Below are 21794 nucleotides of genomic sequence, written 5' to 3'. Positions count from 1 at the left end.
GCCACGCGTGAACACCCACGTGACACGTGTGAGCACCGCGTTGCGGGCACACGCGCGCGTGGCACGGGCATCCAAACCCGCGTGAGCCCGCGGTTACACGCGGCAGGGACGGGGGACGCGCAGCCACGCGCAGAAACACGCACGCGACCGCCCACGTGAAAACGCACACACACACACACACACACACACGAGCACCCGCGTGAGGGGGAGCCGAGGCGCACGCACACGCGCGGACACAGGCAGGCACGTGAGCGCACACGCGCACGCCCACGTGAGGACGCACGGGCACGCCCACGTGAGCACGCGCGCCCACTCCCGCGCCCGCCGCCCGCGCACCCACGCGCGCCCAACTGGGGGAAGGGTCAGACGCCGCGTGCGGCTCGGCACGTACCGCCCCCCCCGCCGCCGGCCCGGTCCCGCATGGCCCCCGCCTCCCCCCGCGCGGCGCCGCGGGGCCGCCCCCCCCACCCCGTGACGAGGCCGGACGTCAGCGCGCCGGGCGCGAGCGGGGCGGCGGCGGCGGCGCGGGGATGGCGGGCGCTGCCCGGGAAGCCGTGAGTGCGGGAGGGGGGCGTGCTCCAGGTCCCCGTCGTTATGCTGGGGAGGGGGGGGTGTCACGCGTGGCGGGGAGCAGAGCCCCGGTTCTCGCGGGGAAGGGCGGGGCCGTGCTGTGCGTTCCGGTGCCTTCCCGGGGGGGGATATTCCACCTTCCCGTGCCCTTCCTCGCCCCCCGCCCCGCGACTGGCAGCAGCGACAGCCCCGAGGCGGCGGGTCCCTGTCCCCCCTCCCGTGGCCGGGGTTTGCTGGTGGGGTGGGGTGGAGGGGTCCCTAACGGTTCTGGTGGGTGGTGCAAGCCGGGCTGGGGGGTCCCCGCTGGCAGATCGCAGGGTGAGGGGGGTGCGGTGGTGGGGTCACCCTACCCACGAGCTGCCCCGTCTGCTGGGTGGGCTCAGGGGTCCCTAACCACTCAGCTCCGTTGCAAGGGGGCTCCCTGTCCCCCACTCGAGTCCCCCCGCCCCGGCCTGGGGGACCTGCCCCAGCAGGGATGCAGGGGGGGACACACAGACACTGCATCCCACATAGCTGTCCCCCTGTCCCCAGAAGATGCCACTGTCCCTCCCTGCCACCATCAACATCCGGGAGCCCCGCTGGGACCAGAGCACCTTCCAGGGCCGGGCCAAGCACTTCTTCATGGTGACCGACCCCCGAAACCTGCTGCTCTCCGGGGCCACGTTGGAGGAGGCCCGCCGGGTGGTGGAGGACTACAGGTACTGGGGGGGGTCATACGCCCAGCACAGCTCCTGGGCGGGATACGGCCTCGGGACCATCACCAGGGGTGGGAACGGGAGAGGTGCTGGCCCCCCCTGGCCAAAACCAGCCACTCAAATTGGCTGGTCCCCAAGGAATCCCCCAGCTGCCCCACATGGGGTGGGGGACCAGGTAGGGCATGGGTGCTGGCAGAGGGTCTCCCAACAGGTGCTACCCTTACCTGGCAGGGCGGGCACAGTACCCCCAGGGCTGACAGAGGACCAGCTTTGGCGGGCGAAGTACATCTACGACTCGGCTTTCCACCCTGACACGGGCGAGAAGATGCTCCTCGTGGGACGCATGTCTGCCCAGGTCCCCATGAACATGACCATCACCGGTTGCATGTTGACCTTCTACAGGTACCTGTCCCCTCCTCACCCCAGGGCCAGGCCTCACTCCTGGCCCTGGGGTGAGGAGGGGACACATGTCCCATTACCCCGCAGTGCACCCGCGCCGTAGGAGCATGGGTGCCATCCCCCAGTGCCACCAGCATCCTCCTCTCTCTGGTAGGACCACGCCGGCCGTGCTGTTCTGGCAGTGGGTCAACCAGTCCTTCAACGCCATTGTCAACTACACCAACCGCAGTGGGGATGCACCCATCACCCCCAGGTAAGCATCCTTCTGACGAGGTCCTTGGGGCACCCCAAAATGCCAGGGGGGTGCCTTGGACAGCTTCTTAAATAGCAGGGGGCTGTGAGATGGGATGACGGGGAGCTGGCACAGCCAGAGATGGACACCAGTGGGGCTGTCAGGGTTAGTGGTAGAGCTGGAAGAGAAACCCAGGTGTCTTGATGCTATTGAAGGCCATGCTGTCCCCTCCTTTGGGGGTATGGTGGGATGGGGGCACCCTGGCTTATCGGTGTCACCTCCTGCTCTTGCAGCCAGCTGGGGACAGCCTATGTGAGCGCGACCACGGGGGCAGTTGTCACAGCGCTGGGGCTCAAATCTCTCACCAAGGTAAGGTGGCCCTTGGCCATCAGTGGCCGGGGCACCTGAACCCTTCCCATGGGGTCTCCCTGAGCTCTGAGCAGAGGATTCAGCCCATCACCTGGGGCGGAGGAGAAAATAGAGGAAAGGGGTTTCCTGGGAGCACCCACACAAGGCAGCCCCTCTCCCCAGTGATGGCTCTGGAGATGACCTGTCCCTCCAGCCCCGCTCCGTCCCGAGCTGGATCTCTCCAGGCTTCTTTCACCTCTCTCTGGTCTCCCTCCAGGGCTGGGAGGGGACATGGGACCCCCCTGCACCCCCTGGGCTCTGCAGCTTTCACCGACTGGGAGTTGCAGGGGAGGAGGAGGGAACGGCTTTCCCCAGCAGGGCTGGGACACCCCAGGGTCTTGCAGGGGGACGGTGGCAGACCCAGGGACAGCCAGCTCTGTCCCCAGACCCTCTATGTGACGTGCTCCTTGCTTGTCCCCCTAGCACTTGCCAGCCATCATCGGCCGGTACGTGCCTTTTGCAGCCGTGGCTGCTGCCAACTGCATCAACATCCCGCTGATGAGGCAGAGGTGAGCCCCTGGGCCGGGACGGGGTGCTCGGGCTCACATTGGGGTTCACCAGGCACTGGTGGGGGACGTGGGGAGCAGTGCCCTGGGCTTTCAGGGGACTTCCTTCCTGGCCCTGCTGGCATCCCTTATCCTAGGGGGTTGGTTTGAGGGTACAAGCACCCAGCTGCATCCCAAAGGGGTTATTGGTTAATCTGGCTGTGAACTCCCCATCCCCATCCCGCCCTGTTGAGGACCTCCCAGGTGTGAATGTGGGTCCAGCTGAGACCTCCCCGACTTACTACGCAGGCAGTAGATGGGGAATACAAGAGGATGCCAGCCTCCCTTGGAGACATACCCCTGTGCTGTGTCCTTGCCCTGTCCCTTGATCCCCCAACCTGTGTGCCCTGGAGCCCCCTCACCCATGCTCTCCCTGCAGAGAGCTCAAGCTGGGGATCCCTGTCACGGATGAGAATGGGAACCGCCTGGGCGAGTCCACAGCTGCAGCCCAGAAGGCCATTTTCCAGGTGGTGGTGTCCCGCATCGGCATGGCAGCCCCAGCCATGGGTGAGTGTCCCCTCCTCCATTCATGTCTGGGGGCTGCAGCTGGTCCCTGGCAGCGTGGGATGGGGTCCCGCTGCTGGTGAGGGGCTTTGAGCACTGGGAGCTCATCTCCTTCTCCTCTACGCCAGCCATCCCCCCGGTGATCATGAACGTGCTGGAGAAGAGAGCTTTCCTGAAGGTACTGGTGGTCCTGGGATGGGAGGGTGGGCAGGGGGACACCCCCCTGGCTTGTCACAGTGCTGGCACCCCGTGGGGGTGACACCCCGTTGGGGAATACACGCCTTCCTGCCCCGTCCACCGCACTGACACGCAGCCTCTCCCTGTCCCTGGCAGCGGTACCCGTACCTGAACGCTCCCCTGCAGGTCAGCCTGGTGGGACTCTGGTAAGTCACCCTCCACCAATGGGCATCGCCACCACGGGTGCAGACCGAGCCCGGGTATGGGGGGCAGCGCTGCTGGGGGGTCTGCTTGGCAGGGCAGGCGAGGGCTGCCCCAGAGCTCCTCGGGGCGTTGCTGGAGCTCGGCTGGGCTGGTGCACTCCCAGGCAGATGGGATGGGATATGAGGTCCTGGGGCTGGGAGCTATTTTGCTCCATCTTGATGTCTCAAGCCTGGCATGGGCTCCAGCTCGGCATTGCTGTTCCCCCACACTGATAGGGACAGGCTCTGCGCCACTTCAGGAGCCGAATGCAGGGTCTGGAGCTCGGAGAGGGCATCTGCTTACCCCTGTCCTGGCTGAGCTCCGGGCACGGCTCTGGACTGCCGCCTTGCTGCTCTGGGGTCAGGCTGCAGGTGGGAGCGGGAGATGTATGCAGCCCAGCTTCTCCTCTCCGTGTCTTTCCCTTGCAGCTTGGTGTTCGCGACCCCGCTGTGCTGCGCGCTCTTCCCGCAGAAAAGGTAAGGATGGGCACCTTGCCCCCGTGTGCAGGCCCATGGGGCAGGGCGTGGGGTGCAGGCAGGGGGATGTGTGGGTTTCTTGTGCTCTCTGACCCCTCAAGAGATACTTTTGCTCCTTCAGTCAGAGGCTTGAAACTGTGTGTGCACACACGCATCCCTATGCACATGCAGCATTGGCCATGGGGACAACGTCCCTGTGGGGTGTGGGTAGGGAAGGGGTGGCAGCAGGTAGTTTCCCAACCCGGGGCTCCCAGCGGGTGTCCCCCCTCCATCCCCTGCATCCGTGTCCCCTCGGCAGCTCGATGCACGTGAGACGCCTGGAGCCTGAAGTCCAAGCTCAGATCCGGGAGAAAGACCCGCAGCTGGAGACCGTCTACTTCAACAAAGGGCTCTGAACGGGGGCCCCGGGCATCTGGGGTGGCCGAGATGCGTTCTGTGGAGCCGCTGGGCCGGCACATCGCTGAGCTTCACCCCTCGGAGCCCCTTGGGGCTGCCGCCGTTTTCCCTTGGCTGTCGCGTGTCCGTAGGTCCCAGGTGCTCGGCCCTGCTTCCCGGGATGCCCGCAGCCACGCGGCACCGCACCGAGCCCTGTCCCCACGCCCGGGCTCAGCCCCGCTCTGGGGACCTCCTGGCTGGCACGCCCATGCGTTTCTCCCGTGCTCACCCTGCGTGTGCCCGTAGCTGTGTGCGGTGCACAGGGGAGCATGGGCAGCGGCACCAGGGACCTGGCGAGCAGGGATGTGGGGTGCGGAAGAAAATGGTGCTCCCCAGCTTTAGGAGGCAGCGGACAATCATGGCGTTTGAGGGTTGAACCCCTCTGCAGGCACCCCACGTTCCCCAGCGGTTCAGCAGCTGGTGCCTGGGGATGGCAGCTTTCGGGGAGGACAACTCCCCGTACCCAAAATAGCCGTGGGTGAGTGATTTCAAACACACACAGCGGCTCCAATGCCGGGGGGGCTCTCCCAGCCCAGGCGTGCGCTTTTGGCTCACCCCCTGCTCTCCTCTGGGCTGCTCCGGGGATTTAATCTGGCTTTCTGCTCCTTCCATCCCCAGAGCAAATGGCACATTTTAATCCCAGCAGAGAGTCCCCCTTTTTATTCTTGTTTTAATGCCGTCTCTGTTCAGGGCTAGGCTCCCCCCGAGGGGTCACTCTACCCCCTCCTGGAGTGCTTGCTTTTCAGGTGGACCTTCTCAAATAGCTTTAAGTGCACCGTGGTTTCCTCTAGTTATTTTTGATATACATACAATGTACCTAATATACCAAATAATAAACACAGGTTGTTTGTACAAAATCAAGAGCAAAGAGAAACACGTTGCTTTGCCAGTTTGTATATGATGGAAAGGGACCGGCGTCGGGGTGAGGTTGGGAGCGGGAGGGATGGGCAGGTCGGCTGCCGGGGTGCCCCTGTGCCCCCCGGGGCCAGGCTCTGCTCCCGTTTTCCATCCCGCTGCCTTTGCAGCTGCACCGGCTGGCTTGGCGTGTGGTTAAGCTCATCCAGCTGTCGGGAGGGCTTTTTTTAGCACCGAGGGCTTTGCACCTCACTGCTGCGCAGAGGGCTCTGCTAAGCTGCTGCCCTGGATGCTGCTGGTTTGGAGGGACCGGAGCGTCCCCCGGGCTCTGCCCACACTCCCACCCCCTCTCACAGCCTGCTCATAGGACGCTCTGCTTCAATCCCAGCCCCAGGCCCCCGCCTGCCTCTCCAGCGAGGATATTTTTATCCCACTTTCTATGCATGGCTATAGGAGAGCACGTGGCTGCTGTCGTGGGACGCTGGCAAGCCTGTGGGCAGCGGCTGTGTCACTCATAGGCCCAGACAGTCAGAAGGAGCGATGGATGTTTGTGCAGGGAGAGGAGGGATGGAGGCAACGACGCTCTGCAGAGCCCCTGCGCTGGGATGGAGGAGTGAGAGTCGCTGCAAAGCCGAAGATGGGCAGATGCAGCAGCTGGCGAGATCAGGGCCAGGCAGCCCAGAGCCACCCTGTGCCATAGCTTCCCCAGCGGGCAGGGGCTGACAGAGGCTGGGCAGAGGGTGCTCCTCTCCGGGGGCAGCCAGGAGGACACCTGCACCCAGCACCCACCCAGGGCAGGGGAGTGGATTGGGACAGGCGCGTCGGGGATCTGTCCCCCCTCCTTCTGCTGGCCCCCGGCATATTGCAAATATCTCCCCTGAGCCAGCCATTGGCGGCTTATAAATAATGCAGCCCCTCGCCACGCAATAAGGGCTTGTCAGTAGCTATTCTGCTCTCATAAATTAAAGATGAAAAGGTACAAGGCTCTTGCCAGAAAAATGAAGACAAATTTTTAATAGCTTGCCAAGACACAGGGAGATGGAGCGCTCGGGAAAAATGAATTACGTTTTTATTATGTGTTTTATTGTGGTGTAATTGAACGGGATTAGCTGAGAATACAATATATTTCCAGGGCAGTGCAAAGAAAACAAAAATAATGATGACACCTTCCCCCCCTCCTCGCACCACCAGCCAGCGCAGGGACACCCTCCATGCATGCACTGGCTGGGAGCTGGCCCTGAGCCGCTGGTGGCTGCGAGAGGCAGAGATGGGGATGGAAGGGACACCAGAGGGGACAGGGGACTGGAGACACAGGGGCTCGGGGTGGCTGGGTCTGGCCAGATGGCCGGGCAGGGTCTGGGCTCACCCCAAGAGCTGCTGGAGCTGTAGGGCTGGGGTGCGGGGCAGGGCGGCACAGCAGCGCACTGCTGCAGAGTCTCTGGGTGGCTTTCGGCTGCCCCCGCATCCCCAGCTGCTCTCACCCCACCCCTGAGACCCCCTTTGGCCTGCCCCCCGCCCATACAAGCTGGCACTGCCAGACTGAGACCTGACAAACTCAGCTGTGGTGGGGAGCAGGTCTGGGGTGCTGCCCCGCAAACCAGCCACGCTGGCTGTTCTCTCCTGGAGCTGGCAGCACTGCTGAGAGCCCACGGACTCGGTGACTTCACTGGGCTAGGGGGGACCTGTCCCCAGGGGTCCCCTCTTTGGGAGAGAAAGATAACCCCCATCCGGTGGGGTTTGGGGGGGTTGACAAATCCGAAGGTGACACTGCTGCCTCTGCGGGGAGCCCAGGCTGCAGCAGTGGATGCGGGGGAGCAAGGATTCTCGGTCACTTCCCGAGCCAGCTCATCCCAGAGGTCACGGGCCAGTCCCCGAAAGGCAGCGGCTGGGTGTCCCCAGGGGTGCTGGGCGGCGCGGGGCCGGGGACATCGATTGGTCCCTGGCATTTTTAATGAGCTGCCCGACCGCAAGCTTTAACCTTGCCCATAATGAGGGCGAGCGGCAGCAGTTCCTACCACCGCAGCCGGCTCCCCCAGCCTTAATGAGCTAATCAATACTTGTTCTCAGCTTAATTTCCAGCTAATTGCTCTTTAATGACGCCTGGAAATGGGCAGCCTCTTGCAGGGGGGGCGGGCAGGCTCCCCCTCGCCAGTGCCCGTCCCCAGTGGCAGCGGGTGCCGCGTTGCTGGCAGTGGGTCACCCTCCCTGGCTGTGTCCCAGCCCCGCTGTCACTGCTGGAGGCTGGGGAAAGGGAGGGTGGCAAGGGGGACAGCAGGCATGGTGCCACCCAGCTGGCAGCACCCGCCCCGCCCAGGGGGGCTGTGCAGCCCCCTGCACCCAGGGCAGGCTGAACAGAGGGTCCCTGCGCCCCAGGAGGGTCCCCAAGTCCCTCAGGACACTACTTTGCGGTGGGGATCCCCAGGGTGGGCTCATGGGGGGGGCTTGTTTTGCGGTGTAGGGAGATGGGGAGGGGGCTGAGGTGGCCATGCATTGCTCCAGGATCTGCAGGTCCCAGGTACAGGAACAGTGTCACACGGCAAGGGGACGGGGACGAGGCCAGCAGTGCCCTGGAGGTGGCAGCAGAGACCCCGCAGCCTGCTGCCTGCACCGCCTGCCCGCACCTCTCTGCTGCCAGGCCACCCCTCAGGCGGTGCGGGGGGCAGGCACGGACTGCCGGGGACAAGCAGGGACGTTTAGGGGTGCAGGGGCTGAGCACAGCATTAAATCTCCGGGCCACCGAGCCCAGGGGAATTGGGACCCCCCACTGCAGCACATGTGCCCGGACAGGGCACTCCACAGCCAAGAAGGGGCAGCTGGTGAGCCCTAGGCAGAGGTATGCAGCCTGGTTCCCAGCCCAGCTCCCCAAATCCCCCGTCCACAGCCCAGGGGCTTCCCGGGGCCCTGGTTAGCCCTCCTTGGGGGCTCTGGCACCCACTAGAGGCATGAGCAACAGGGGTGGTGGGTGGGAAAGGGCTTGGGGTGCTGTCGGCTACAGCAGTACCCTGCCTTGCTTGCCTTGCTCCTGAGGGTCCTTTGGGCTGCTAGATGCAGGCAGGTGAGCCGGTCCAACCCTAAAACCGGATGTCCCAGCACCGGAGCATAACAGCACCCCTTGCCCAGCACAGGGAAGAGAGGAAGAATCCAGCAAACCCCATCAGTGACGTATCCAGATGCCCACTCGCACTCGCTCCCTGCCCTGCGTGCACAGGCAGCTGTGCCGTGGGGCTCACACAGCCCCAGGGCTGCGGGCACGGGAAGCAGCCAGGCTTTCCCACACAGCCCTTTTTGGGGGCCAGAAATGGGCCCCTGTGTCCCCCTCTTTGGGGATGACTCTTGGTGGCAGTGCTGGAGGGGGCCTTAATGCATGCGGGGCACAGTGCTGGGGTGTCTGGCAGGGAAGCCAGCTGCACTGGGCTGGGGAAGGGCTCAGCCTCCATCTCCAGCTGGGAGATGTGCTGGCAGAAGCCATGGGTGATGCGAGGGTGATGCTATTTCCATGGGAGAGGGGCAGCAGAGCACAACCCCCCCAAAAAAACCCTGCCGTGGGACACAGAGCCAGGCCCCCTCATCGCAGAGCCCAGATTAGCTCCTGTTTGCCGTAGGGTCAGGGGTGCATGGGAAGCCTGGCATGTTGCAGGGCGGTGGGAACTGTGCTAATACTGCCCAGAAGTGTCAAAGTTGGCATGGCTGTGTCAGCCGAGGGGCTGGGCGGCGGGCAGAGGGGGGGTATCCCCAGGATGCAGCCCCTGCTGCCAGTTTGGTTCCTGGCGCCACATTATATGACCTGCTTTTGGATGGGGCTGATGGAAAAACCCCAGTGAAAGCAGAGGGATTCCTACAGGGAAGGAGCTGAGCTGCATCCAGCCCGGCCGAGCTGCAGACGCTGTCTCTGAGGGGGAAAGGGCCCAGCAGCCACCGGCCAGGGACACCGCAGCAGCCTGGGGACTGGAGCATCCCTCACCACCCGGCCACTGCTCCTTGGGGCTGGCTGAGAGCCCCCCATCCCTCCTGCTCACAGCTGCAACCATTTCCCCAAGAATTTGCTGACGGGTTTGTTCTTGGGAGGAATTTGCTCTGGAAAAGCCTAGAGAAACCTGAGCCTGGCTGCTTCCCAGTGCGGGTCCTGCCTGGCACGCAGGGTGGGAAGGACCTGCCCATCCCTTGTCCCCACAGCGGACCCTGGGATGTGTATGGGACCCGCTGAGAGCTGCACGGCTTTGGGGTGGGCTGGCTGGATCCTGGCTGTGTCAGGCTGCTCTGAACAGCAAGAAAAAGAGAGGAGCAGCGGGTTTGAGCTGAAACGAGGGAGATTTGGTTTATTATCAGAATGAGAACCCCGCAGCCCCAGGCGGTGTGCTGACATCACCCCTGTCCCAGCATCTTGTGGTGATGTTTGCTTCTGCCATGACATAACCCACATTCCCAGCCCCGCTAGCCCCAACGCTGCTCGCCAACCGTCCCTGACGCGATGTGCGTTGAGTCACTTGGCCCAGGGCTTTTTTTCCAGGGTGGGTTTTTTCCTTGGCCTCGACAGCTGGAAACCCCGAATCCCCATGGGGTGGTCCAGGAGATCAGCCCAGGGCCAAGGTGGGGTGGGTGGGGCCAGGAGCAGCAGGGGACCCCCGACCAGCCATCATGGCTCTGGCGTCAGGGGCACATCCTGATGACAGAGCTCTGGAGGGATGCCTGGGTCTGCTGAGAGCATCCACAGACTCCTGGCTTCAATGGGACTGTCACGGGGTGGGAAATGGTGGTGGGGAGCAACCTGCCGCAGAGGGACAAGAGGGCTTTGGTGCTTGAGTCTTGCTGCACCTTCAAAGCCCAGTTTCAGGACCTTCACTGGGCTCAGGGCAAGTGAGGAGAAAGGAGGGATAACTGGCCAGCACGGATGGGGAGATGGGAATGTGATTTACCCCAGTGCCAGGCCACGCAGGGCTGCGACCACCCTTTTCCCCCCCAGATCTGCTCCCAGCAACCGGATCTGCAAGCCCTGGGTGCAGCCAGGGGCCATGCTGACTGAATCAAGGTGTGATTGAGCACAACTCCTTGTTGAGCACAGGTTAGATCTTCCACCCCTCATTCATAGCTGCTACTTTTATTAGCATATTCGATAATCTCATTAAGCAAGAGGGTTAATTACTTGCCAGGTTTGAGCTTCATCTTGTTGAGCCGAGCCGAGCCACCCATGGCTTCCAGGTGCTGGGTTGTGTTGCACCACGGCTGGAGCTTTCCCTGCTCAGATCTGCAGTTGGATTTCACCTCTGGCCAGGGGATCTCCATCTGGAGACGTGGCCTCTTCCCACCTTGGCGTGGCAGATGCTGCAGTGATGCTCGAATGAATCCAGCCACCCAGAGGTCATGGTAACCCCATGGGGACAGGGACATGCCTGGGCCATGGCAGCTGGGAGAAGGAGCCAGGGCTGGAGTCCTCATGTGTGGGGAAGGACAGCAGCACCGGGACCTGTCTCCCCTTGCCCCCCTGCCAAGGGCAAGAGAATAATAACCAGGGATCATCGCTGGCCCCGCTTTTTGGCAGTGCCTGGGATTTAAACGCTGGCTCTGTTTCTGTGCTGGCCAGGAGCTGCTTGGGCTGAGGGTGGCATCTGGGGCCAGGTTCACCCCACGGCTTTGCCCCCTATGTGGGGCAGAGGCAGGTGAGGGTACGCTTGGTGCAGGGATGCCCCAATGCGCAGGTGACGCTTCATCCCAAGGTGGGGAAGCAGGGCATGGCAGGGGCAGCCCGGCGGCTCAGCACCCCTGTCAGGGTCACCTACAGCCTGTCCCCTCCCTGCTCAGGCTCTGAACCAGCTCTGGGGGGTGCGGGCAGGGAAACCTCAGCCCCTCCTGACTTTTTCCCTGTCCCAAAGCAGCTGCAGCCCCAGCTGCTCGGCAACTCGTGGATGTGGAGCCTGAAAACCTGTGGCACGCCGGGACTGCGCTTGATGGGCCGAGCGAGGGGAGCCGGGGAGGGAGGCAGCCCTGGGCCAAGGGGCTGGGGGCCGCGGAGGGGGAGCGGGAGGCGAGGCCGAAGGCAGAGCCGGCAGGAAACCCCCCTCTGTGGCGGGGAGCTGGAGGGGGAATTTGGCCAGCAAAGGCGGATTTAGGGGGGGCCAAAGCCTGGTGCATTTTCCATCGTTAGCTGCGGCCGGATTCACAACGTGACCGAGCAAAAGTGCCGGAGCCCGGAACGAATTTGCAGGAGGGTGTTGGAAAGCAAAAGCAGATTTTTGCAGCATGGTGAAGGAAATCAGATCCTCTGAGGGGTCCTGCAACAGCTTTGCTTCGCCTGAGCTTCACCAGGGAAGCAAATCCCACAAATTCCTCCCCTGGAGGAGGGGAGCGGGCTGTGGGATCCCTCGGCACAGTGGCGGGAGCAAGATGTAAATGCACGGTGTGTTTATGCTGCGAAGGCACGCTGGGTCCCCTGCTCCTCGGAGCCAGGGAAACTGAGGCAGGGAGCAGTGAGGCAGCTTGCCGGGGGCCTCTGGAGCCACAGTTCTGTGCATGCAGGTTTTGCACTGCCGTGCTGTGGAGCAGCCCCACCACTGCTCCCGACGGCTCCGCTCCAGCCCAGGTAATGCCATGGCTCGCACGCCAATGCCACCTTCATACCTGGCTCCAGGGGCGGGGTGAGCACCGACGTCCCCCAGGAATTACCCCCTTGTTTAATTATAGCATCTTCTGTTTCAGACTGTATTTCCCACCCAAATTATAGGTCAAGAGATGCTTTTGCCCACCCTCCCAGCCATGCTCACCCCCAGCTTTTTTCCTCCCATTCACTTGTCCCTACGGACCCCTGCAAAGTTGGTCTTTGCCCCCCACCCCACTACCCTCCTGCCCCGGGGCATCAGCCCAGGTCCCAATACACGGCTTGGGGTGACCCCAGTGTCGGGGTCTGTGAGGAGGTGCTGGTGCCGGGGAGACTGGAGCAGCAGAGCCCCGGGGCCGGGGTGCAGGGGTGCGGTGGGTGGCGGGACCCGGCAGGGAAGGGGTGCGGTGGGTGATGGGACCTGGCAGGGAAGGGGTGCGGTGAGTGGCGGGACCCGGCAGGGAAGGGGTGCGGTGGGTTATGGGACCCGGCAGGGAAGGGGTGCGGGGGGTGGCGGGACCCGGCAGGGAAGGGGTGCCCGCCAGCCCGGTGCCGGTCCAGGGGTGGGCCGTGGGCCCGGAGAGGGGCGGGGGGGACTCACGTTTCGCTGACATCACGGCGGGTGCCGGAGCAGCCGGGGGCCACCAGCCCCGCCGCCACGGCCACTGCGCGCCCGCGGCCCCCGAAACCGCCGCTCTCCGGCACCGGCACCTCCGGTAAGTGGCGGCTCACGGCAGGGTGGCTCCCGGGGGAACCCAGGGGATGCCGTGCCCCTTCCAGGGCTCAGCCAGGACCCCCAGAGCCAGCCCTCGCCTGCAGCTCGGACTTGGGGAGCCAGAGACCAACTTTGCAGCTATCCCCAACCTTCCCTGGCCCCCCATCCATGGGGGCTGAAGCCTCGATCCGTACAGTCCGGGGAAGGGAGGGCTGGGGGGGGCTCTGGCACCGGGACCCCTTGCCCCTTCCCACCCCTGGGGAGCTCGGTGGTCTCCGTTAAACGGGTCAAAGCTTTGCAGTTTGTTATCTGGGGGGTGCATGAGTGTGTAACTCTGCAAACCCACCGACCTGGCCATGCCCATCACCCCAGCTCTGGGCTGCGCTAGTCCCGGAGGGTGGGGGGCTGCAGGGTGCAGTGGAGGGGCTGCAGCCTGCCCGTCCATGCTGTTCCCAGCAGGAGGGGAGGGGGCAGCCTGGCCACCTGGGTCCCCTCCCCAGCCCAGCTCACTCGTGGTGGGTGGCCCTGGGGCAGGGGACAGTAATTTCACTCCATCTCAGGGAAGGCAGCCAGAGTGTAATCGGGGGCTGAGGTGTGCTCATAAAGGGGTTCGGTTCATCATCACCCTCTCTGGGGATGGGCTCCAGGACCCCACATATCCCCCCAGCAGAGATGGGAAGCCCGGGGGCAGATCAGCCTCTCTGCTTACCTGGGGGGTAATGCAGGCTTGGGGCTTGGGGACAGGGACCCTGCTGTGCCGGTACAGGCTGACCACGCTGGGCCTGCTGCCAGTCTGCTGACTTCTCACTTGTGTGCTGAGTTCCCCCGTGCTCAGCCCATCTCCTGTGCGATAACTGAGGGGTTCACAAAGCTTTCTTGGGGGGTGTTTCAGCCCCTGCTTGGGTGGGAGGTGCCTAAAAAGTGGGGTTATGGTGCAGGGAGGGGAAGAGGACAAAAGCCAGGCATGACCAGGAGCATCCTGCTGGCTTGGCTCCCCTTGGCTGGCTGCCTCCAGTGTGGAAAGACCCCCTTGTACACAGGATCAGCTGCTCCATTGTGCTTGTCTGGACAGTGATGGAGGTAAAAAGGGCTTGTGACTCTTGCAAAGCGATGGGGAAAGGAAAGTGGCACCTGGCTCAAGAACAGCTTCTCGAGAGGAGCATAGGGGTTGGGTACAAACCATCTGAGCCATGATGGTGTGGAGCAGTCTGTCCAGCCCCCTGCCAGCCCCACGGCTCCCTGGGCTGTGGTGGGGGGTCACAGCAGGCTGGGCTCTGCCCACGGGGCTGCCAGGGAAGAAGGATGAATCCTGATGGGTCTGGGGTCAGCAGCCCCGTCCCACTGGAGGATGTTTAGCTTCTTGGGATGGGAGCTGGTTGAGGAGCCTGGCAGGAGTTGGGGAGCCCCAGGATGGGAAGGATGTGGCTGTGGGGCTGGGGATGAGAGGGGCTGGGACCAACCCACCCCTGCACATCCCACAGCACTGCACTCAGGGCAAGACAGCTGGGAGCCAGAGGGGTGGGAGATGCTCCCTGCACAGGTAACACTTGTCCTCCCTCCTTGCAGGCCAGGATGGCTCCTCAAATCTAGCCAGGGAAGCTAGAGCAGTGCTGGAGATCCCTGTGCAAGTGATGGTGGGACTGGGACAGAGGAGCTGCCATGAGGATGTCTGAAGCCAAGACCCTGAGCTCCTCTTGCCTCATGCTTTCCTTGTTCTCCTTGCACTGGGCTTCGCTCCAGCTGGGCCAGGCTTTTCCCAGCACCTCCGACTACCTCCAGCGGGGCTGGCAGCGGCTGCTGGAAGAAGGGGAGGGCTGTGCCGAGTGCCGGCCGGAGGAGTGCCCAGTGCCCCGCGGGTGCCTGGCTGGCACGGTGCGGGATGCCTGCGACTGCTGCTGGGAGTGTGCCAACCTGGAGGGACAGATCTGTGACCTGGACAACACCAACCACTTCTACGGCAAGTGTGGGGAGCACCTGGAGTGCCGGCTGGACGCCGGGGACCTGCGGCACGGAGAGGTGCCTGAGCCCCAGTGCACCTGCCTCTCCCACCTGGCCCTCTGCGGCTCCGACGGCAAAACCTACACCCAGATCTGCAGGTTCCTGGAGGTCGCCCATGCCCACCCTGATGCCAACCTCACCGTGGCCCACGAGGGGCCCTGTGAGTCAGGTAGTGCCCTGGGAGCGGCTGTGCGGGCAGCGGGACAGACGGGAAGGGACGAGCGAGGGGGTCTGGCTTAACCTGGCAGCAAACCCACAGCATCCACAGGGACACAGCAGCACCAGGGGCTGGGTACGGGGTATCCACCCACTGGGGTCCCTCTCTCCCAGTCCCCCCTGGCTCTGCTGCTCCGGGGCAGCCCCTGCAGATCCGGCGCCTGGAGAGTTCCGGGAGCAGCTTTGCCAAGTGGGAGCGGGGTTTATGGGAAGCAGCAAATCCTGCCGGAGCAGATGGGGAAGTTCCAGGGAATTGTTAGCGAATTCTTGGCGGCGGTGCTGGGTTCACGCTGGCCCGGCGCTCCTGAGACAGGCAGCTGCCTCCTGCAAATGGAAACCTGGGTCGGTTTGACTTGGCTGCACAATTTCCGTCTCCCGTTTAAAACCCATCAGGAGGCTGGGGGGACGGGCAGTGGCTGGGAGACCGTGCCCCAGCCTGTCCAGTGCACACAGGTCACCCAGTGCTGTCACCACAGCCTGGGGGGCATCAAGGTTGACTTTAATCTCTGTAGATGGTCATGTCCTTGAGTTTTTTCCCCCAGGTATATTTGGAGGTGGAGGCCTTCCCTTGACCTCTGGCTCATGCTATGGGCCAGATCCTGGTGCAGGTGTGGGTAGGAAGGGTGGTACTCACTCCATCCCTCTAGGGAAAGGATGTGGGACCTGGAGGTACTGGCTCTGTACAGCAGCTGGGGACCTGCTCATTCCCTTAATTGCTGGCATGAGCCCGGTGTCAGAGCAGAGGCTTCATTCAGCTGGAAGTTCACCAACCTCACCCATCCCCACCATCCCCAGGCTGGATGAGTGCCCCCCAGCCTTTCCCCTGCAGGAGGAGTGTGCCCCGATTGCGCAAGGGAGCTTTGCTTTGTAGCGTTGCTGTTATTGAACTGTTCCTGCTGCCTGTGTGTCCCTGAGCATCGCTGCGCAGGCGGGGAAAGTGAGGCCAGGAGGGATGGCAGCCCCTCATGGGCTGGGGGGGCTGGGGAGAGAGGAGGGACCGTGTCCTGGGGCAAGGTGAGGGTCTGCTATGGGTGGGAGGGGAGAGGGGCATAGGAAGAGTCCCGGCATCTCTACGTGAGCCAAATGCTCCCACACCAGAGGGGACTAGCCCAGACCCGCCCAGGAGAGCCCTTGGCACCTGCCAAGGGTGGGACCTCATCTGAGCCCACCCTGCTCTCCTGTCCCCCCTCCCCAGAGCCCCAGATCACCTCTCCTCCCTACGACACGTGGAACGTCACCGGGCAGGATGTCATCTTTGGCTGCGAGGTCTTTGCCTACCCCATGGCGTCCATCGAGTGGAGGAAGGATGGCACGGAGATGCTGCTGCCTGGAGATGATCCCCACATCTCTGTCCAGGTGAGTGGTGTGCCTGGCATGTTGGACACGGTCCTGGGGTGACCAAGACCTTCACAGAGCTCGTGGACAACCAGACCTGAGGATGGTCATCCTCTGGGGTTGGCCAAGCCTGGCTGCATGGGGATGAGAAGGGGTGACTGGAGCCTGCACACCATGAGGACTGGCTGAGCCTGGGCTGGTATCTCAGTGGTAGGAGCCATCAGCATAGTTCTCTTCTGCAATTTTCTCTAGTAGTTTTTGAACTTACAAGTATTTTTTAGGACGTGCAGAGTCCTACGGCAGGGAGTTTCCCACATCCCTGCCTTTAGTTTGCTTTGCCTGCTGGCTTCACTTGCAGACTCACCAGCAGGGCTGAAGGAGAAGATCACCCAGGGCCCCTTCCAGCCTGGATTATCTTCTCCCACCAGCAAACTCAGGCAGTCCCTGCCCTTTTCAGCCCATCGCTCTGAGCAAGGCTTCCATCCCAGAGCTGGCAGTTCCAGGAATCAGCATCCTGCCCGCAGCAGACCCCAAATATAGTGCCCAGCTGGGTGTACCCAGCTATTAGAGGGTGTGGGCAGAGGCACAGGGGCTGTGCCAGGCACTGGCTGGGAGGAAACTGTTGTGGGATAGATGGGGGGCAGGGGAGCAAGTGGGACCTGGTACTGTTGTGGGGTGATGTGCTGGTCCCCCTCCATCTTTCTGACCTTCCCACCACCCCATAGCCTGTTGGAGGGTCCGGCCAAGGACCTTCACTCCAAGCAGGGATACCCTGCCTGGCTGGAGGAGGCTCAGCTGTCCTCCGCCCTCAGCGACTGCACTGTAATAGCAGCCTGCAAACACAGCTGCAGCCCAGCTGGGTCAGGAAAAGGTTATTTCTTGCTGGGGACAAACAGAAAATAGCATGGCTGGCGCCAGAGCAGTCCTGGGACCTCGCTGCCTGCTGAAAGGGGGGACTCAGGGCTCTTCTGAGCCATCCCAGGCTGGCTGTGCCTGTGGCACAGACACCCCTGTGCTTCTGCCACCCTGCAAAGCACTGACCCCAGCATCTTCCCACTGTTTGGGGACCATGGTGACACTGGGGTCACAGCTGGGAGTCCAGGGCATGTCTGCAGGGTCCTTCCCAAAGCAGGGCTCCAGACCTTCCCAAGGGCAACAAGATGCTCATTCCCCCCACCTCCGCTGGGTAGCGGGAAGAGGCGGGACCTGCGTCTAGGTGGTCTGCACCTGCATCTAGGTGGTCTGCACCTGCCCCCAGAGTGGTACCTAGATGGAGGGACAAAGAGTTTCCCTGGGCTTGTATCCCTCTTCCCATCTGTCCCAGCCCCATGGGGGGCTTTCCTGGCTCCAACGCTAACCAAAATCCACCCCCTTGCAGTTCAGAGGCGGCCCTCAGAAATACGAAGTGACGGGCTGGCTCCAGATCCAGGGTGTGCGGGTGACGGACGAGGGCACCTACCGCTGCTTCGCCAGGAACAGGGTTGGGGAGGTGGTGGCGTTAGCCAGCCTGACCGTCTTCACGCCGGGTGAGCACCGTATCCTTGTTCCCACGCTCTCATGGGGACGAGGGAAGGGATGTTTGGGCAGGGTGCACTGCTATGGTGGGAGCTGCTGGTGCATAGGGCTGTGTTGGGGATGCCCCAGCAAGCTGCTGTGCATGGTTTGGCTTTGGTCCTGGTGGGGAAGGGGGCAGGCACTGAAGGGGTCAATGTCACATCGTTCCTGTGCTGCTGTTTCAGACCAGCTCAACCTGACAGGCTTTTCCCTGCCGAAGCCCCACACGACGCCCGAGGACTACGGGGAGAGTGAGGAGGACTATTACTAGCCCAGAGATGGGATGTCCAGCTGCAGAGATCACCTTGCCCTGTGGTGGCTGTTCCCAGGGGTCGGGGACATCTCCGGAGCAAGCACCTCCCAGCCCAAAACTCCTCTGAACAGTCCTGGCACAGCAGCCTCTTTTGTAGGGTGGGGGTGACACATCCGTTTGCTGGGGGTGCTCAGGGAGGGGACACTGGCTGGTTGGTAGCACAGGGCTGGGATTGGGGGTGGCTTCACCTGGGGCAGGGTGGGTCTGTCCTCCGGCACCAAGTGGGGATGCGGTGGCACGTGGGACACTGCAGGGACAGCCATGCTGTGTGTGATGAGGACTTGGTGCTGGGAGTGGAGGCAGCCCCTCCCAGGGGGAGGGAAGCCAGGGCAGGGGCATCTCAGCTCTGTGCACAGCATTTTGGGGAAGCCAGAGCGGAGGGCTGGGATCTGGCTGTGACACCCAATGTGTCACCCCCAGGGCCAATCTGTGTCCCCCAAGGCTGGGACAGCCAGGCTTCTCCCCAGGACCTGGGGAACTTGCTGCCATAACATCCCTCTTGCCCGGTTTGTTTTTAACCAGCGAAGTAGTGATTTGAGGAAACCAGACACTTGTGGTTTTCCGTGCTATCTTTGCTCCTGTGGACGATGTTGGCCCAACCACCCATGTGGTTAGAAACACTTGGCCTTTTTCGACTGACTTTGTGTTTTCCCTTCCAAGCAGCTCTTTACTTTGCCATTTCACTTAATGTTAGTTAAAATATACACATAGGTCAAAGCTGACCCAGACCAGGTGACTGTCCTGTATCCACAAGGATTATTCTTGGGGTGAGGGAGACTGCAAACACTGTGGGTGCTACCTTGTCTCTTGTGGGGGTGCTTGGGTTCCAGATCCCTCCTGCCCAGCCAGCCTGCCTTGCTTACAGCTGGTCCTAGTGTGGGTCCTGCCCCTCTCACCCCACATGGGGATGAGGGTCCCCAGCAGACCATCCTCTGTGCGATGGAGATGCATCAGGCTGGCTCTTGGCACCCCCATCAGTTCGGATCCCATCCCACCTCTGCCCATCCTCATCCCAGGGTCTCCACCCAGGTGACCGCAGCCCTGACAGCGCCGAGGGGGCAGAGCAGCTCTGTGCCTGTCTGGGGAAGCACAGGGAGGCTCCTGTCTCTGCTGGAAATGCTCCATTTTTACAGAAAACCCGTCTGCCTCCTGGAGCTGGTGAGGGGGAGCAAATGATTAATTTAGAGCAAATTATCATTTGGGGGGAGGGTGGGAAGGAAGACCAGAGCTGCGCTGTGCTGCTCCATGCCTGGAGAGGGCTGGCAGGACCCCATCCCTTGGGCATCCTGGGGCTAAAAGTTCACACTCAAGGCAGGGCTTTGCCCCCTCAAACCAGCAGTATCTACAGGACTTTGGAGACTCAAAACCTCCCTGTAGATGAAACTGCTCCCGGTTACTCAGTCCCAGCTCCAGGGAGGTCCAGAGCTGCGGCGGGGAGCCAGACCCCGGTAGGAAGGAGTTGGCCTGTCCCCAGGCACGAGCAGGCAGGATGCGATGAGGCTTACGGCTCGGGCGCCACGCTGCTCTCCTTCCCTTGTTTTTTTCTTTTCTTCCTCTTTCTCTTGAGAGCTGGCTCAGACGATGCAATTACAGCATCGAAACCTGAACAAGCAAATAAAAGGGATTTGTCTGGAGTTGGCAGCGGAACAAAATTCCTGCAGCCAGTGAGGCTGGGCCAGCCCTGGCCGCTGCGCCGCAGCCCGACGGGGCACAGCCGCCCTGCCTGCCTGCTGGGCTGCCTGTCCTCTCTGGCAGCAAAACCCTTCTCAGCTGAGGAATTGCAAAATCCACCCCTACCTTAGTTTCTCCTTCCATCTAACAAGGTAATAGTATCCTCCTGGGGCTGCTACATCAGAGTCGGAGGGTGTTTGGGAGACACCAGGGACAGAAACATGCTGTTGGCTTTTGTTTTGCTTTTTTTTTTAGGTGCAAAACCTGCTTTTGGAGAAACTGAGGTGTTTTCACCCATCCTGATCCCTTCCCCATTTCGCATACAACTCGGCTGGTGGAGCTGGGCTGTGTTCTGGCTGAGGCTGCCATGGGGAAACCTGAGAGCATCCCGGTGCTTCCGCAGGCGTGAGCTGCTCGCTGGGCTCCCCACCAGTACCTGGGGCTGGCCCCTGGCCAGGGCTGCCATGTCAACCCGTCCCAGGGCCAGGGTCCCTCTGCCCACCCTTCCCACACCGGCACAAGTCCAGGTTGTGCTGGGTGTGGGTGCATTGCTGGGCTGGCTGGGGGGGGGTCGCAGGGGTCAGACTCCCGTCCCTGGCTCTCTGTGTGCTCTGCAGAGTGATGCCCTGCCTGGGCACAGGTGAGCATCTGCATTTTGGCCTCAGTCCTTACCCCTCTCAGCTCTGCACCCGGTCCCTGTGGTACCCCCTGGGCACCTGCCACGGGATACTGTCAGCTCCCACTCCTGCCCTGCAGGGAGGGCAGCAGGGACGTGGTGGCTGAGAGAGGGGGGAGCTTAAGCAAGAGCCCTTGGCCAAAATTAATAAAACTGGGGTCTGCGTCTCCCAGTTTCCCCAAGTCCCAGTGCGGGAGAAGGCTGGCTGCATCACAGGCTGGCAGCTCGGCCAGTATTGGGGCTCTGCTTCCCCCAAGACGAGGGGCAGCAGAGCAGCCCCAGGGGCACGGAGGGGGCTGGTATCCCCCTGCCCTTGCTCCCGGTCTTGCTGTTTCCAGCCACTTAAAAATTAAAGGAGCCAATATCACTGCATGGCTGGAATCGGTCACTGCCACGGAGCTTAATTGAGGTTATTTGTTGGCTCTAAAAATATTTGGTCAGCTCTACTGACGGCTGCTCAGAGCCTCTGCCCTGAGGAGAGGGTCCCCCCAGGCTCTGCCAGTGGCAGATGCTCTGCTTGGCTCTGGGCACCTGAAGGGTCTCGGGGACCTGGCCAAAGCTGGTGTCAGTGTGGGGACAGAGAGTGTGCAGCACTGAATCCCTTTGCTGGCCGGTTTGTGGGGCAGTTGCTTTCCGGGGGTGGAGGGGACTGAGCGGCTCCTGCCAGCCCAGCTGCCTGTGCTCAGAGCAGCAGCTCGGCCCAGATGTTGGGCTGACGTCAGGGATGGGGTCAGCTGGACTGGGAAGCGCTAACGTGGCCACCGGCCCTGGGCACGCACCTCCGGACCGCCTGGGGTGAGCGGGGTGTGGGCATCTCCCTGGGCACTGAAGGTCACCACGAAACTGGGTACAAAGAAAGGGGGGCTCATCCTGCTGGCACCTGAAAGACCCTGAAGGCACACACTAACAGAGCCCAAACCCTGCAGTTAAAAACCCCCCAGACCCCAGTCCCTGTGGGGACACACAGAGGACTGGCACTGCCCTGCCACCATCAAGCGTTTCGGCCGCACCCATTGTATACTAGCAGCTCTGGGTGCTGGGGGGAAATTCAGGTAAAACAGCCCCCCACAGCCTCCAAAGCAGCTGCTTTCTGCCCCAAACCTGTGGTTCGTGTCGCACTCAGTCCCTGCTGCAGGCTGCCAGCGGGACCTCAGCTCTTCTCACCGCTCCAGCCTCTGGTGCGGGGAC

The 21794-nt window shown here is 62.5% G+C and overlaps 2 protein-coding genes across 3 annotated transcripts; both read left to right on the top strand.

Moving 5' to 3' along the window:
* The first annotated feature begins 491 nt into the window (after positions 1–491).
* SFXN3 (sideroflexin 3) lies at positions 492–5517 on the top strand. 2 transcript variants are annotated; one of them, XM_068397485.1, is made up of 11 exons: positions 492–554; positions 1102–1268; positions 1497–1667; positions 1819–1917; positions 2190–2265; positions 2728–2813; positions 3229–3356; positions 3482–3531; positions 3687–3736; positions 4202–4249; positions 4548–5517. In XM_068397485.1, the coding sequence occupies exons 1-11, from the start codon at positions 531–533 to the stop codon at positions 4642–4644; spliced, it is 996 nt and encodes a 331-aa protein (XP_068253586.1). In that variant the 5' UTR covers positions 492–530; the 3' UTR covers positions 4645–5517. The 2 variants fall into 2 exon arrangements, with proteins under 2 accessions (XP_068253586.1, XP_068253587.1); XM_068397486.1 differs by having other exon boundaries at positions 504–554; positions 1105–1268.
* An 8985-nt stretch (positions 5518–14502) lies between these two features.
* On the top strand, positions 14503–18340 carry KAZALD1 (Kazal type serine peptidase inhibitor domain 1). The gene is made up of 4 exons (XM_068399617.1): positions 14503–15010; positions 16253–16413; positions 17771–17918; positions 18132–18340. The coding sequence occupies exons 1-4, from the start codon at positions 14503–14505 to the stop codon at positions 18215–18217; spliced, it is 903 nt and encodes a 300-aa protein (XP_068255718.1). The 3' UTR covers positions 18218–18340.
* The last annotated feature ends 3454 nt before the right edge of the window (positions 18341–21794 follow it).

This window comes from Nyctibius grandis, chromosome 4 (genome assembly GCF_013368605.1).
Source record: "Nyctibius grandis isolate bNycGra1 chromosome 4, bNycGra1.pri, whole genome shotgun sequence".
Lineage (NCBI taxonomy): Eukaryota > Metazoa > Chordata > Aves > Nyctibiiformes > Nyctibiidae > Nyctibius > Nyctibius grandis.
This window is presented reverse-complemented; position numbering and strand designations above follow the sequence as displayed.